Here is a 16,886-nt window from a genome sequence, read left to right as displayed (position 1 = left end):
GTTAGGGGAGAGTGAAACACCGCAAATAGGAAACCAGACAGCTCGGGGGTCAAAACACTACACTTCCAGGTCAGACTTCTGGTTGCAATTAAGTAAAATTCCTGCAAATATTTGTAAGGAAATCATATTTTTGGTGTCTCCTTTCAGCCCTTGTAACTTCTTACTTTCTTTAACTGCAACTTGTATTTGTGGGTATATACATATGTATATTATTTATTAGAGACACACAGAAATACAAAAAAACATAAACATTTAGGTACATAACACACCAACCTATGACCCCAGAATGGCAATTTGATCTTGGACTCAAAGGTAAAATGAGCATTTGTTCTAGGCTTCCATTTTTTTAATGTTTCAGATTATGTGGACCCAGTTTTGTTTTTGCTTGACACAGACATGGATAATTTGGTTCTCAAGACATTTCACAAAATAGGTTAAGCCAAGTTTCCCATTAGATTGCATGGTTCATGATCAAATAGTTAAATTTGAATCTGGAGTTTTGGCTATAAGTAATAACAGCACTGTGTTAGAACAAATGTAAACAAGGTCCACAATTAAATGTACCTGAGTAGTTATTAAATATGCTTTCTACTCAACTCCCTGGGAATAGCCCAGAAGCTCACAGCACTTCAAAAAAATACCTACCTCAGAAATCTGTGGTGGATTCACTGACAGACAGATATTCCCGGTTTTAGGTGTTATTACAGTGAGTATAAAATTATTTTGATTAAAAACAATTAAGCAGTAAACTGAGAATCGTAACCATAAAAAAATATTTTCATTTTAGATTTTCCACTTTCACTCTATTAGGGTGACATGTTAGGGAATTTGAAAATGAAAGCACTCTGGTTTTTCATCATCATTTGGGTTGTAGTCCCCACAATTCCCAAGGTATTTAGTTAGCGAATCTCAGTCCCAAAGTGTTAAACAACTGCATGTTCTCCTGAACAAGGGCCTCTTCACTCGTCTGTCCTCTGTACCCTTTTAAAATCAAAGGGTTTTTACAGATATGTAGACTGTTAGATAACTACTATTTTCTCTCTCAAGCTTCTTAATGGCTATTAAATATTAGTGATGTGAAACTCGATGACCACAAATCTTAAACTCTTGGCATGTGACTGGAGAGCCCAGCCAAAGGAAAAGAATTTAAAGGGAACAGACAAGTTGGTAAGGGCTACAGGCACTTCCCAGACATCGGAAGGGTACTGCTGTAGCATAATGCACATAAAACTCCCAAGAAATGAATAGTACATGCCAAGGCAAATAGTTTCCACTCTACCTTGTCATCCACACATTAAAAAATTATATGCAACCCCTAGGAGAAAAGGCCACTGCTTTATGAGTGGCAGCGGGAGGGTGGGGCAGAGGCGCTTTTCCTCATTAGTATCTGCCCAACACAGGAGAGGTGGCCACTTGTTACGACTGTATCTGGGAGGTACCAGAAGAAAGTGGAGCTTCACGAGAGTCTCACTAGCCTTGTGCCCCCCCACCTCTCACCTCAATATATAAGTGCGTAAAAATCACTTGCACAACACAAAGCCAGTGCCACATGGAACACGTTCCCAGAATGCTGGGAGAAACCACAATTTTCACTGGGTGAACCAGAGAGAATTACAGGCGTCCCATTCAGTTGTCACCATTAGAAATAAGGTGACAAAACAGATCCCCAAAAGAAACGTTGTGGTTTTTTTTTGTTTTGTTTTGTTTTTTGTTAAATCTCAGCCCTGTTATCAGTTGAAAGGCCAGTGACTTCCTCTTCTACCCCTTCTCCTCCGGACCCCAGAAGGGCAAGAGTGATGACCAGTTCTACCTGACCACCAAATGGAATCTGCCTTTGGAATGAATATCTGGTAATAAATCATCAGTCTTCACAGAGCTGGTAAATAGGCAGGGCTCTCAGCCAACTAGGACAACTCCTTAGGAAAAAAAAAAAAAAGGTCTTGCAATCACCGTTTGATGACAAAGATCTTTCTGGAACGCCAGAGTCCCAGGGGATTTGGTAGACTGGTTTTGAACTGCCCAGTTCCAGAATATGCAGAAATGTGGGAGCCTTGAGTCTGAATGTAAATGTGACATGCAGACTCAAAAGGAATACTGGAATTGCATCACCAGGAAAGCAACAGAACTGGCTTTGTAACGTGAAACTAAGCAGTGGCAATATGGACCTTGTTTTATGAGGGAAAAATCATTGTCTTTTTGGTGTGCGTGGTAGGAGGTTAGAGGAGAAGGGTAAGGTGGGAGAGATGGAAGCAGCTTACTCACAGGCCAGTAGGATCAATCCAATAAGGTTCACAGTAACATTGGCAAAGTTTTCCAGGTGGTTGAACTGAAGTGTGATAACCTCTTGGTGTGGCAGAAAGAATCCTAACCTGTTTTGAAGCTTTGTATACTGGGGGGGGGGGGGGGGGGGACTTTTGTGTGTTTTAATTTCTTGTAAAATTGAAAAGTGAACAAAAGATCGGCCATTGAAACTGGCAATTTCCACAACAGGTGACTGTAACAAATGGAAATATTAACGCTTAAAGGGTTTAAGGATTTTGTTTTCTTGCCATTTATTGCAACAAATGGTTAGCAAAGTCTCCCCAGATTTTGCGAATGCAAAGCATCTTGTGTTGTCGGTCCTGTTTTTAGCACACTTTTGGTAAAAAGTGTAAAACTTTAAGTTCTGCAAATTGCCCCTTCCTAGAAAAATCATCTTTGCTGACACTGTGGCACATTCACCAGAGGGCTTAGAGGCACTTGCTTTCATTACTGCCCTTTAAGCTTCTCATGTGGATGAAAGCCTAGAAAATGTTTTTATTGAGTACACTATGGGAAGAAATGTAAATAATAAGCAAAGCTATTTAAACACATGTGTAAAAAGAAAACACATGTTTCCACTGTGCCCTAGGACAAATCTAAGGAAATCCATTTCTATTTGTAAAGGGCTGCGAATATAAAAAAACAATGCCTAAATATTAAGAATATTTACCAGAACAGTAAGTAATTGAAAATGTGTTGTGCTGTTTTGCTGTTTTTCAAACCACGCGAGGGCCCAGTTCTCCCCCTTCAGTCACCCATGTCTGACTGCCCTAGTCTGAGGACCCCTCCATGTCTGCTTGTGTGACTGCAGCCCAGCTCCGCGGCCACAGCTGGTGTGCGGGACAGGAGCGAAGGCTAACACTCCATGGGAACAGCTGACAGATGTCAAAAGTGGCCGCTGCAGTGAGCAGTGTTTGTCAAGGGCCTATGCTTTCTCAGGGTTAACAGTTGTTGGATGTACAGTAATTTCTACTGTTGTTAATGTGTAAGGATGGATGGTGTTTCACGGCAAGTTTCCCCTGTCTTCTTGGGAAATGCCTGCCACTTTATGTGGAGGAAGGGCTGGGCTCACAGGGAAAAGTGTTTCACTTGCAAAATTTATTTTAAATAGGAAAAGGCCCTGTTTTCAATGGGCTGGGAAAATAAATACAAACCAAAACAAACTGCACATATACAACTTTGCACTCATGGGGACGCCGGAGAGCAGGGCTCACAATCAGGCCTGTGTCTGAAGAGCAAAGAGAAAGCTTTCTTTGGCAGGTACCATACACTGGGCGTTGGGGAAAGGAGGGGAACATTTCTCAGACAGAGGGAAGAATAGGAAGAACTTGCTTGTTTTGGCGATTCTTGCCTTTTCTCCTCTGGTGTGAACACCCACTGATTTCCTAACATGGTGGTAATGTGCCCCACCACAGAATGCTGCGTGGGTGTGGATGAAGAGAGAGGAAGCCTGGTAATTCAGCCCTGAACATTCGCAGAAGATACCTTGGATGCCACAAAAGAATGAGCAGACGGCTCCATGCATTGGCTAAAGATGGAAGCTAAGATTTTAGAGGCGCATTCAGCTTAGAAGAAAAGCCAAAAAGAAAGCCACTGCAGACAGAAACCACAGTACCCAGGAAAATTTAATTTATTTTATGGCATTTTCCAAAGGACTGGGTTTCTTAGATGTTAAATGCAAGAACAAGGTTATACAAAATGGAATAATAGGCAGTAAAAAAAAAAAATTACTGCTCTACAAACACAAAAATGTAGTGAACCCCTAATATTTAGACAATGCACTGAGGTAAGTGCTTGGTGCAGAAAGATGAGCTCTGTTTTGGGGTCTGTTTCTCCCTTTCCATCTTGTGATCAGAGAAGAGGGGATATAAAACCCAAACAAAGATATTCACATTGTAGTTCAGGCAGAACACTGCTCCTGGCTTTCACACGGTTAACTGAAAGACAGCTTTGTTTTCATGATTAGAGGAAAGTTTTATTAAGAGAAAACAACACATTTATACACATACACACACTCTCTCTCTCTCCCCCCCTTAATCGGGATACTGAAGCAGTGAAGACCGCCCAGATATCAGACAGACGCATTTCCACACAGCCTCTGACACTTACTAGCTCTGTGACCTCAGGCAAGTTGCTCACACCCTTGAGTTTGTTTCTTGTCTTCAGATCAAGGGTTAAGAATGCTGGCTAGAAGGGGCTACCCTAAGGATCTGCCATGGGTATGCAGACCTGGCACAGAGCTGGTGGCTAGCAGGCTGAAGCTCAGAAACAGGTAACTAGTAGGGGCATGGATGCTAACAGAACCTGGGATGGGGGGCTCTGGAGGCTATGTTTAGTCCCTAGGTGCCACAGAGCCAGGACATAATGCAGCTAATCTTACACTGGGGTAGGATGTTGTTCTGACTTTCTGAAAACCAATTGAAAACTACTATTTAATAATTTGTAACTGGGGCACCTGGGTGGCTCAGTCGGTTGAGCGTTTGACTTCGGCTCAGGTCATGATCTCATGGTCTGTGAGCTCGAGCCACGCATCGGGCTCTGTGCTGACAGCTCAGAGCCTGGAGCCTGCTTCGGATTCTGTGTCTCGCTCTCTCTCTGCCCCTCCCCTGCTCATGCTCTGTCTCTCTCTGTCAATAATAAATAACATTTAAAAAATTATAAAAAATAATTTGTAACTCATGACCACTTTCACCTCTGCCTTTTGTTGAAGGGGTAAGAGATGTTGCAATGGAAGCATGCCCCAAAGCCTTGACAAATGAACATGTGACTGGTGAACAGAAACTACAATTTGTTCCTTTATTTCTTCCAATGCTTGCGTTCCTCCTGAGTAACAGGCTCCGCTCTGGGTGCTGAACAGCACAAGAGCCCTGGCCCTCGAAGGAAATGAAGTCTGTCTGGGAAGCAAGGAAGCAACTGGACTGGTAAGTGCTGCTACCACTGAGGGTGGACTGAGCACATGGGAAAGGGCGGAGGCAGCTCCCAGAGAGAGGTGCACAGAATCAGATAGAGCTCCTCAGGAGGAGTGACACCCAGGCACAGGCCTGCAGGAGGAGGAGGAGATGACCCACCAACGTGGAAAGAGAAGAGAGTCGCAGGGAGAGGAGGGCAACATGTGCAAAGACGCAGAGGTAAGAGTATGATGTTCTGGGGCCTGTGAGTCAGGCTGCAGTGACAAGTTGATAAATGACCACAGACTCTCCCAAGATTGCCTGGCCAAAGCCATCTGGGACCAGCGACTCCTCTCCCTCTTGGAAGAGAGGGGCTCCTCTTGAACTTGGCCTCCCATGGGTCCAGTTGTAGGTCTAGCAAAATCTATAAGCACTGGGCAGTTGGCTTGCCTAGCATTCTCCTGAATAGTCAGACTGCTTGGTGCCTGAATCTGGTACTAAAATGTTTGCCACTCCCAGCCTGTGCCAAGTGATTGCCCTATGTTCCCCAGAACGCTCTGCACAATGGTGGGGGCCAACATGGAGAGGACACTACTGCCAGGCCTGTTCCTGGGCAGGGAGCCACCTTGGGGCATGAGAGGTAGTTGCTGAGAAGGCTAATGACCATGACAGACATGGTGTCTACAGACCATGAAAGCCCAAGAGTGGATGTGTCATCTGGTGACTGGATAGCCTAAAATCTGCAGCCAACTAAGGCCCATGGCTGGCCAAGTCACTTGGTCCACTAGAGGGCCACAACTCAGTAGTAACTTTGGGAGGAACTCCGTCAGTGGCTCAATCCACTGACATCTTTGGCTTATTGGTTAACAGATATGTCCATAACTCCAAATAAAATGGAAAGCATACTTTAGGCCCTACTTAAACTGTATGCTATAGGCTGAACTGTATCTCTCCAAAACTCCTATGTTGAAATCCTAATCCCCAGCACCTCAGAAGGCAACTGTATTTGGATACAGAATCTTTAAAGAGGTAATTAAGCTAAAATGAGGTCATTAGAGTGGGCCTGAATCCAGTATAACTGGTGTCTGTATTACATAAAAGGAAAACAGAACACAGATACAAATAAAGGGAAAATCACGTGAAGCCAAAGGGAGAAAATGGCCACATCTACAAGCCAGGGAGAGAGGCCTCAAAAGAAACCAACCCTGCTGACACCTTGATCTCAGAATTCCAGCTTCCAGAACTATGAGAAAATAAATTTGTCTAAGTCACCCAGTTGGTGGTAATTTTTTATGGGAGCCCTAGCAAATTAATACATTATATAATAGAAAAAAAGTCTAGGTCTGGTGAACAGGGGCCTGACCTGGGCTACCTTGAAGGAGAGCCACAGCCTCTTACCCAGTCCCCAGATTTGACTCAGTTCTCAGAACTGTATCTCCTTGAATAGAAAGCCAGGCATTCCTCAAGTCAGGACTATAAATCTTTCACTTGGGATGTACAGCTGTTTACTACAGTTCCTGTGCAATGAGAAAAGGGGAATAACCAGAATTTTTGAGAATGATTAGACATTGGCTCTGAGACAATGCTAATTCTTGGGGTTCCGGATCTCCATTATGATCCCCAGAGTGTGATAAGTAGAAACTTGTTTCAATTAATCTCCCAGAGGGCCTGGCGGGTCCGTGAAAATCTGTACTTCTCTTCTCATTTGATGAGTACATAATTGGGATAAACTTATCCTGCAACCATGTTGGACTTGGACTAAACTTGGACTCCATGTCTCATGGAGTGCTACATAGTAAGGAAAAGCCAAAAAAAAAGTCTCTGGAGTTCCCTTTCCCCATCAAAACCAAAAGCAATACTAATCCCTGGAAATCAAAGAGTTCATTCTGTCAAAGAGTTCATTCAAGTTTTTGCACCCTGCAACTCTTACTACTAAGAAATAAGCACAAACACTTGTAGGTATGTTTGTGTTTCTTTGACCTAATTAAATGACCTGGAAGAGTGACAGCTTGAGTGACCAGTTTATTAGCAGATAAAAATTTGTGCCTGGCTAATCAATGGCTCTGCTCAACAGGATAGTATCAACCAGAAGCGAATGAATGTAGTGATATAACCTCATTTGGGATGGAGAAACAAAATCTGTCCAGTGGGCAGAATGTTCAAGCGTACACTTTGGGTCCATTTGGCCTGTAAGGAAAGATAGCCTGAAGAATGTATGCGTGTGTGTGTGTGTGTGCACATACACACACACAAACACACACACACACACACATTCATTCACTCATTCACTGGTAAGAACTCAGAAGGACTGGTGACAAGGACATTTGGGGAAAAGCTAAGTGGAGTGTGTGTGAAAGTATGTGTACCTTATGTGAATGTTCTCCAAAAGACTCCATTAAGAAGTTCTTGTAATAAGCTGGACAAAATGACCTGCACATGGATGTTGGCCAGCCTCTTACCCCAGGTGCCAGATTATCTGCTTAAAGGGCTCGTGAACCATGTGGCCTTGGTGGCAAGGATGAATATTATGCTTGGACTCAACAACATGGACTTAACCTCACCAACACGGAGCCCTGCCAAATGCCAAATCTACCAACAGCAACAATTAACAGGAGTCTCTCTACCAACTCTCTTATTGTAAGAAGATGGGCCCATGGTCAGTGGTGGTGGGTGATTATAATGGACCTCTTTCATTACAGAGGAGACAATACCTTCACTGGAATGGACCCTTTATTTGGGATTTGGATGTGTTTTCTATGTCTGCCATGTTTTTGGCAGCCACGTCACCCACGGACTTACTGAAGGCCTCGCTCACTATCACCGCCACAGTGTTTCTGACCAAGAAACTCATTTTACAAATAAGCGAGTATATTCATAAAATTCAATGGTCCTACTAAGCAACCAAGCAAGGATCAAATGCAGCTGGCCTTACAGAGTGGTAGAAGGGTCTACTGAAAATTCAGTTGTGATACAAACTGGGGTGAAGTCCTAAAAGATCTACTACATGCTGTGACCAGAAGAATAATATGTGTTCCCTTGGCAAGAATTCCTGGAACCAGGGAGTGGAAGTGGGAAGTGACCACCTCAGCAAAAGCTCGCTTTCCATCCTCATGACTGTGCTTCATTGGTATTCAAAGGAAGACTGGAACAGAGAGGATAACAATGACCCAGGCTGAGGGTTAAATGTGCCACATAACTCCAGGTTTTTTACGCCATTAGACAAACAGACCAAAAGGGGAGTAGAAACGTTGGCCCATAATGACACAATAGATGCAAGTGGATAAAACACGGGGAGTATAACGGCTCTATCTAGTGGCGCATTTCCAGTGTTAAAAGTTAATGAGAACTGTGGCAAACTCATAAAGGCAGGACCACCGCTGGCCCAAATCCCGATGAAAGTTTGGATCGCCTTGCCAGGTAAAGAATCCTGATCAGCTGAGGTACTGGCTAAGGGCCAGGGGAATGTGAAATAAATGTTAAAGGAAGGCAGATACAAACACCAACTATTTATTGCAAAAGTTAGAATGGTGGCATCTTCCTATCCTGTCATCCTCGCTGTATCGTGTATATATTTATATGTTAACTAAGTTTTTTAGCTTTGTGTTTCCTTACTATTCTATGCAAGGTATGTAAACTTCTTAACTTAGTCAATAAATTAACAAATGTGAGCTGTGAATGAACATCACCCAGGAAGCCTGGGTTTGGACTAGGGCATGAGACTCTGGGTTCTCTCTGTCTGTCTGTCTCTCTGTCTCTCTGTCTCAGAGGAGATGCTGAGCTTACTTCCTCTGCCATTGGGAGAACTGTATCTTTAGGCAGAAGCCTGTTGTTTGGAAGTTTGTGGACGAAGGAAGCCAAGAGGAAAACTTGAGTGGTTATTTTGTAACTTGTGTCCACTCACCAAAACTTCTGACCATCCTCCCTGGGTTTTGGTAACTTCCCACGTTGTAACATCCCACTTTGCCAAGGGAAGAGACAAACATTCTGTCCTTCGTGGCTTACCTGCAAGCAGGGTACAGCCATGGGACCTAGTTTCGCATTGCAGTGGCTCACAAGGGGCAGCATGGTGCTGTGGCCATGTGCCCGGAAATCAATCTTCTTCAGACTGGGGTGGAGGTTGATACCCGGTCTTGACTGTAGCTGAAATGGCACATGTACCATAGCCGTCCTCATCTCATGGCTGACGCTTTGCTGCCTGTGTGCCTTTGGAGGCCTCCCACAGGTACATCCTGTGAGCTATCTAATAATGTCTTTAATTGACTCTGCTTAAGAACGAGACCCATTCTGCTAGTCTCAAGCAGAAATGAAATTAAATAAAGGATATTAGGCAATTAAGGTTCCTGACCACAGAAGGTTTTAAGCTGGAGACTATCACAGTTTTGTTTTCGAAAGACCACTCTGGCAGCAGAGGTGTGGATGAATTGGAAGGAAAATCAGGAGGCTGTGGCAGTAATTCAAGGGCTGATTAAGAAGGCCTTGATCAAGGAAGGGACAATGGGAACAAGAGAAAAAATTAAGAAGAAAAAGGCAAACAACCCAATACAAAGATGAGCAACAGCTGTAAATATGCAGTTTAGTCAATATGTACATTAAAGTGAAAGACAAAAATCAAAGCACAGCATCTCCTTTTCTGATTTTTGGCCTGTCAAACTGGGAAAAATTAAAACACTGTAATACCTAGCACTGGCAAGGCTAAGGGGAAAACATTAATGAGACAGAATTGACAGAAATCGACAGTGAAGTCTTTTAAAAAACTTTATCACAACATTAATTTTTACTGAATCTGTTGAAATGACAGGTGACTTTACAAAGATGAAGCTATCAGCAAATGTCTGTGCTATGCTGTTTGCTGAGTTTGTCAATACTTACTGTGGTCCTTTATATTGTAAGATTAAGGAAATGGTCTCAAAACCATTTATGCTATTTTTTTTATAAAAAAAAAAACTCAGAGCATGAATAATACTAAATTTTATCTGAGTAATCAGCAAAGTTACCTAGAGACTTCAGCTCAGCCAGCACTGTGTGCTGAGTATCTGTACTGTGATGAGGCACATTATTGTCACATGGATCTAGAAATAGAAAAAGGTAAGAAACTCATGCAAATGAGAGAAGTTTTCTGCTTTACACAAAAGCATAAACCACTCACATTCATCCAAACCACCAAACAGTAACGACAACTCTATTTTCAGGGAACATGAGACAAAGGACTGGATACTGAGGAGGAAATAGGCAAGGCCTTACGGTTAGTGGCTTTGAAATTGCTCTTGAAAAAGGCATTTAAGTAAGATTATGGGAACAGCTGAGAACAGGCAGTTAGATAAATGTAGAGAGATGTCTTTGGCTCTGAGGCAAGAGTAAAAGCACGTATTCAGATTCCATTTTTTTGTGGCGCTGTTAATAAACAATATAAGGTGGCAGTATATCAGTGCGTGTATCCACTTCGTCCCTGCAGGTACACACAGCCTAGAGCAAGATGAACCTCTTTGTGAAAAGGAACCTTGTGGTAGACACAGATGAACAATGCTCTTTCCTTTTGGAAATTAACCGGTGAGTATGAAGTTAAACACCTATAACCAGAAACAGAGTTATCTGCTTACGCTCTAGAGTTATGCAGCAAAGTGAAGAAGAAAAGTGGTTTTGTGGGTGGCAAAGAATCGATCTTTGCCAGTGAAGGAGTGGGAGAAAGGTAAACTGATTATAACACAGTCACGGTACAATGTGACAAATACATTAAAGGTGGTAAGTGCCAGAAGAAGACAAACTGAGGAAGACTTTGGAGAAGTCATATTTAAGTCGGGTCTTAAAGTTAAGTAGGAGCTTTCCAGACAAAGGTAAAACCTGTAAATGTAAAGGCAGAGGGATAAGGAATGCAGGCTTGTGGGAGACAGGAAAGTGAGTAGCAGGAGGAGACAAGGCAGGATGGGGAGGTTATGGAAACCCTTGACCTTACTAGGAAGAGGAAAGATATAACATGTGTGTAATTTATCATCTGTATAAGCATGTATTAAGTACCTACTGCAAAGCAGAAAATGTCCTCCAAGCTGGAGACACAATGGTAATAAAAGGGGCAGAGCCTGTCTTCAGGCGGCTCACATGTCTGTGGAGAGACAGACATTCATGGAATGGTGTTCAGGATGCTTGTGGGCCTATAACAAGGAGACCTGTCTCCAGGATAAGCTCCCTGAGGAGTGATTTTGAGCAGAGAGAAGACTGAGCACAGGGAAAGTGGAGACCAGGGCTCCAACATGGGCAGAGGCCCCAAGATGAGTAGAAGAACGGAGATTTGGAAGAAAGGAATTAAGCTGCTATGACTGGAGCAAGAAAGAAGGAAAAAGTGAGACAAGATGAGGCTGGACAGGCAGCTACTCGAAGGACCCTAGCTTGTACCCTTGGAGCCTTGGGGAAGAGGTTCACAAGATGAGACCTCTGATTTTAAGGGATAACAAGAACTGAATGAAGTGTGAAGAGCAGGCGAGGCACTGGCCAGAGCAGGCGCAAGGAAGCCAGCCAGGGGGCTGCTGTGGGGGCGCAGGTATCCAGGGGAGGCGGGAGCAGGGACTGCTTGCTGGCAGCAAAGGAGGGGACTGGCTAAGGTATGAACATCACAAGACATGCTCCATTAAAGATTAACTGTTACCAGAAGTAGAAAGGAAAGGGAAGATAGTGCTTTCGCTCCAAGTTAACTTTCAGCGAGGAATACTTAACACAGCTTTTCTCCTACAGAGTGAACAATAGAGCGGTGCATTATATCATCTTGCCTCCCTCTGGCACTAACTACTTATCTCAGTACAGGGAAGCCAGTGCTCATCCCACAAGTGGCCAGTCACTGGAGGCTCCAGGAGGCAAACACAGGCTTCTCCTTGTTTGTGCTTGCGCAGTTAAATAAACCAAGTCAAAGGCAAATGACAAACTTGCAGCATATAAAACATACAAAGTATTCATATCCTTAAGGAGTGTTTATAAACTAATAAAAATATGAACATTAAAATAAAAACATTATAAAGAAATTGAAGTGTGCAAACATGTATATCATCAGGATATTTGCTGTACTGCTGTTTATGACAGTGTAAACATTAGATGCAACCTAAATGTCCCACCAATAAAAGGGAGTATGGATATTTAATGGAATACTACATACATTAAAAATGGTGATGTGAACCCTGCATGGCCAAAACAATTCTGAAAACCATTAAGAAAGTTGGAAGACTCCTATTTCCTAATTTCAAAATTTACTACAAAGTTATGGTAACCAAAACAGTGTGGTACTGGCATAAAGACAGACATCTAGAACAATGGAATAGAACAGAGAGCCCAGAAATAAACTCTCACGTTTATTTTTTTTTAATTTCTAATGTTTATTTTTGAGAGAGACAGAGAGAGACAGAGAGACAGAACATGAGCGGGGGAGGGGCAGAGAGAGAGAGGGAGACACAGAATCCAAAGCAGGCTCCAGGCTCTGAGCTGTCAGCACAGAGTCTGACATGGGGCTCGAACTCATGAAGCGTGAGATCATAACCTGAGTTGAAGTCAAACAGTTAACCAACTGAACCACCCAGGCACCCCTAAACTCTCACATTTATGATCAAAGATTTCCAATAAGGGTGCCACGACCACTTGATGGGGGAAAGGACAGACTTTCCAACACATGGTGGTGGGACAACTGAATATCTACGTGCAAAGGAATATAGTTGGACCATTTCCTTAAAATTAACTCAAAATGGATCAAAGACATAATGAAAAGGAACAAAACCTATAAAAGCTATAAAACTCTTAAAAGAAAACACAATTTTTGAAAAGCTTCATGTCACTGGATTCAGTAATGAAGCACAGGTGGCAAAATATGAAATACATAAATTGACTACATCAAAATTTAAAATATTCACACATCAAAGGACACTATCGAGACTGAAAAAGCAACACACAATGGGAGAAAATATTTGCAGGTCATATACCTGATAAGGAATTAATATCCAGAATATATAAAAGAACTCCTCCAACTCAAAAACAAAAAAGCAAACAACCCAATTAAAAAACAGGCCAATGACACAGACAGACATTTCCCCAAAGAAGATATACAAATAGTCAATAAGTACATGAAAAGATGGTCAAAATCACTACCCATGAGGGAAACACAAATTGAAGCCACAATAAGATACCACTTCACAACTGTTCGGATGGCTATTATCAAAACCAGAGAAAATAAGTACCGGCAAGATTATGGAGAAACTGGGATCCATTCTTGGTGAGAATGTAAAACGTAGTCACTGTGGAAAACAGGATAACAGTTCCTCAAAAAAATTAAACCAATAATGGCCATATAATCTGGCAAGTCCACTGTGAGGTATACAGCCAGAGACTCAGAAAGCAGGGACTCAAAGAAGTATCTGAACACAAAAGTTCATAGCAGCATTATTCACAACAACCAAATGGTAGAAATAACTCAAGTATCCTGTGACAGATGAACAAATAAACACAATATGTGTGTGTGTGTGTGTGTGTGTGTGTGTGTGTGTGTACTATTTGGCTTTAAAAACAAAGAAAATTCTTGGGGTGCCTGGGTAGCTCAGTCGGTTGAGCGTCTGACTTCGGCTCAGGTCATGATCTCACAGTCTGTGAGTTCGAGCCCCGCATTGGGCTCTGTGCTTATAGCTCAGAGCCTGAAGCCTGCTTCGGATTCTGTGTCTCCCTCTCTCTCTGCCCCTCCCCTGCTTACACTGTCTCTGTCTCTCTCTTGAAAATAAATAAACATTAAAAACAAAGAAAATTCTGATAAATGCTATAATAGGGAGGTACTTTGAAAACATTATGCTAAGTGAAAAAGTGAGACACAAAAGGATAAATACTGTATGATTCCATTATAGGAGGTACCTCAAGTACCTAAATTCATAAAGTCAGAAAGCAGAATACTGGTTACAAGAGACTAGGGAAGAGACTGATGGGGAGTTACTCTTTTTTTTTTTTTCTTAATATGACATTTATTGTCAAATTGGTTTCCATACAACACCCAGTGCTCATCCCAAAAGGTGCCCTCCCCAATACCCATCACCCACCCTCCCCTCCCTCCCACCCGATGGGGAGTTATTCTTTAATGGGTAAAGGATTCCAGTTTGGGACGATGAAAAGTTCTGGCAATGGAAAGTGGCAGTGGCTGCACAACAACGTGAATGTACTTAATGCCACTAAACTACACACTTGAAAATGGTTACAATGGTAAATTTTATGATATGTATAGTTTACCACATTAAAACAATTTTTTTAAAAATGGTCATGTACGTGTTTTAAAGGATTTCTATATTATGTTAGGTGAAAAAAATAGGTTATAAAATTGTACAGAATGATCCCTTTTCTGTTTAAAAACAAACTTCTTAAAAATATATAAAATAAAAAAATAAAATAAAATAAAATAAAATAAAATAAAATAAAATAAAATAAAATAAAATAAAAATAAAAAACTTCTTGCCCACATGAGCCCAACAAAGACTTTGATTTTCATCTTGGGGCCGGAACAACACACAACACATGTACCCTACCAGGCTGGAAAATTGAGTATTTAGCATTTTCCACTCAGTAGTAGAGGAAGGCAGGGGAAGGGCTAGTTGAGAATCAGTACTGACCACGCCACGTGCACGCCAGAAATGGAGGTCTGAGAACCTTCTCTGTTCCTTCTCCTTTTGTACAAGTCAGAAAATGAAACTAGCCAGGTCTGTTGGAGTACAAAGGACGCAGGCTCCTATGGCTTTTCTCAAGCTTTATCCTACTACTAAGTGAAATTCCAGAAAATGTCACCTAACACAAAATTGTTTAGACTGAAAATTCCATTCAAGGCTTTGAGTTTGGGTTAAATTAGTCTGTCTGCCTACTTATCAGCTGTGCCCAGGTGAACACTGTAGTTTAAGTATGTCTACGAAGTGGGGGTGGGGGGGTGGGATGCTGCATTAGCATAACCTAGGGGGATGCCACGTTAGTATAACGTGGTTCACAGCAGTCCAGCCCTGTCCTCTGAGGATTAACACAAGGTTGACTGTACTTGTACCACAAAAGAGTGTTACGAAATGCCAACCTAAAGTAGAAAAAAATTAAAAACACGGCAACGATAGGTGGAAAGAACAGTGGGCTGGGAGTGAGAAGAGCTGGATCTGGGATCAGGTTCTGACACTTGTCACCCAAGTATGCTTTCTTTCAACAGGTCACTGAATATGTGTATCAAGCACTGGGCTAAGTAAGGCAGGGAGGGGGACAGCATTGGGGGGGGGAGGGATGCCAAATAAACAAGGTCATCTCGATCCTCAAAAAGATGATCTTTTATTTGGGCGAGCTCTTAATCTTGTAGACCCTCAGCTTCTTCACCTACAACTCGGACATTTCCATTCTCAAAGTGTTGTTAGGAAATAGTGCAGGATAGTTCAACCTCAGTGCCCTTGATGTTTTGGGCCAGATAATGCCTTGTTGTGAGGGACTGTCTTGTGTATTGCAGGATATTTAGTGACATCCTTGGCTTCTAACTCACTAGATGCCAGTAGCTTCCTGCCAACCCCTCCGACTTCAGTGATGACGACCAAAACTGTCTGCAGACATTACCAAATGTCCCCTCCTGCAAGACTACCCCCAGTTGAGAACCTCTCAAATAGGGTGTCATATATATGAAAGCACTTAAAAAAGCATAAAGCCGCAAATCAAGTCAGTATTAATGTAAATCTATTTGTAAGACTACTTGTCAAAAAAAAAGTCCCTTAAAGTACAGTTTCCTTAGGAATGTTTTATTTTCTATTTTTATGTTTTTTGCTTACCATTAAAAGCCCTCCAGGGCTTTTTGGTTAATTTTCCTTACCCAAACAAAGCATCTTCATTAGAACATATTTTTTAAATGTATCACTGTACTAACACGACAGTCAGAGTCAAACATAATTGCCATCTCTACAAAGCAGAAATTTTATCCAAAATCAAAGTACTCTGTGCCTACCTTTTAAGGTCAAGGGACTGGATCTTGTGAATTCTGTATTTGATGGCCTGTGCTGTTTACGAACTTCCAAGTACTCCTTAACTCTTGAATCAATGGTTTCTTTTAACAGTAAACAGACTTCCTAAAGCAAGTTAAAAAATGAGATATAATTCTCTCATTTAATGAAATGCAAAGAGACAACATTGTGCATATTAAAAAGTCAACACTGAACATTTCATTTCGTTTGCTTTTTTACTTAGCTGTGAAAGCTGAAAAGAATGCTATCTGTGCTCATGGGTATCACCCCAGGTTTAAGTTTGCTACTGAGGTTTGCTCAAAACCATGTTGGTTCAGTCTGTGATCTGAGAAATTCATTTAATTTCCCTCTGCTTCAGTTCCACATTTCTAAAAGGAAGGTAAAAGCAGTGAAGTGCCCACTGTGGCCAGGCAAGACTGTGGATGAGGGAAGGATCCAGGAGGTGGAGCATCTCACTGTGACCCCACCCAGACAGCAGGGGCAGCCCCACCCACGGCTTCAGTGGACTATTGTCATGTGGGGATGCTAGGTGGGGGAGGGGGGTCATCAGCTGGTCATCAGCTCTTCTGATCTGTTCAAGAGAAGAGGCCACAGCAATTTTTATGCGAATATTTCCCATTTTTCAAACTTGGTTCAATACTTTTCTTAACCTAAACATCCACCATCCTTCATTCATTAGTTTCTGGCTGCAGGTTTAGAAATCTACTGAAAAAGGAACAGC

At 42.2% G+C, this 16,886-nt stretch overlaps 1 protein-coding gene across 1 annotated transcript in view; it reads right to left on the bottom strand.

Moving 5' to 3' along the window:
- The window catches only part of LOC123580509 (SLX4 interacting protein), a 178,830-nt gene that overhangs the window by 45,423 nt on the left and 116,521 nt on the right, over positions 1–16,886 (bottom strand). The window contains exon 4 of the mRNA XM_045445320.1: positions 16,150–16,270. Within this exon, the coding sequence (XP_045301276.1) occupies positions 16,150–16,270 (121 nt within the window). The remainder of the gene's footprint in view (positions 1–16,149; positions 16,271–16,886) is intronic.

The sequence above is a fragment of the Leopardus geoffroyi genome, chromosome A3, assembly GCF_018350155.1.
Source record: "Leopardus geoffroyi isolate Oge1 chromosome A3, O.geoffroyi_Oge1_pat1.0, whole genome shotgun sequence".
NCBI classification, from domain to species: Eukaryota; Metazoa; Chordata; class Mammalia; order Carnivora; family Felidae; genus Leopardus; species Leopardus geoffroyi.
Note: the sequence above shows the minus strand (reverse complement) of the source record. Positions and strands in the feature narration are given on the sequence as shown.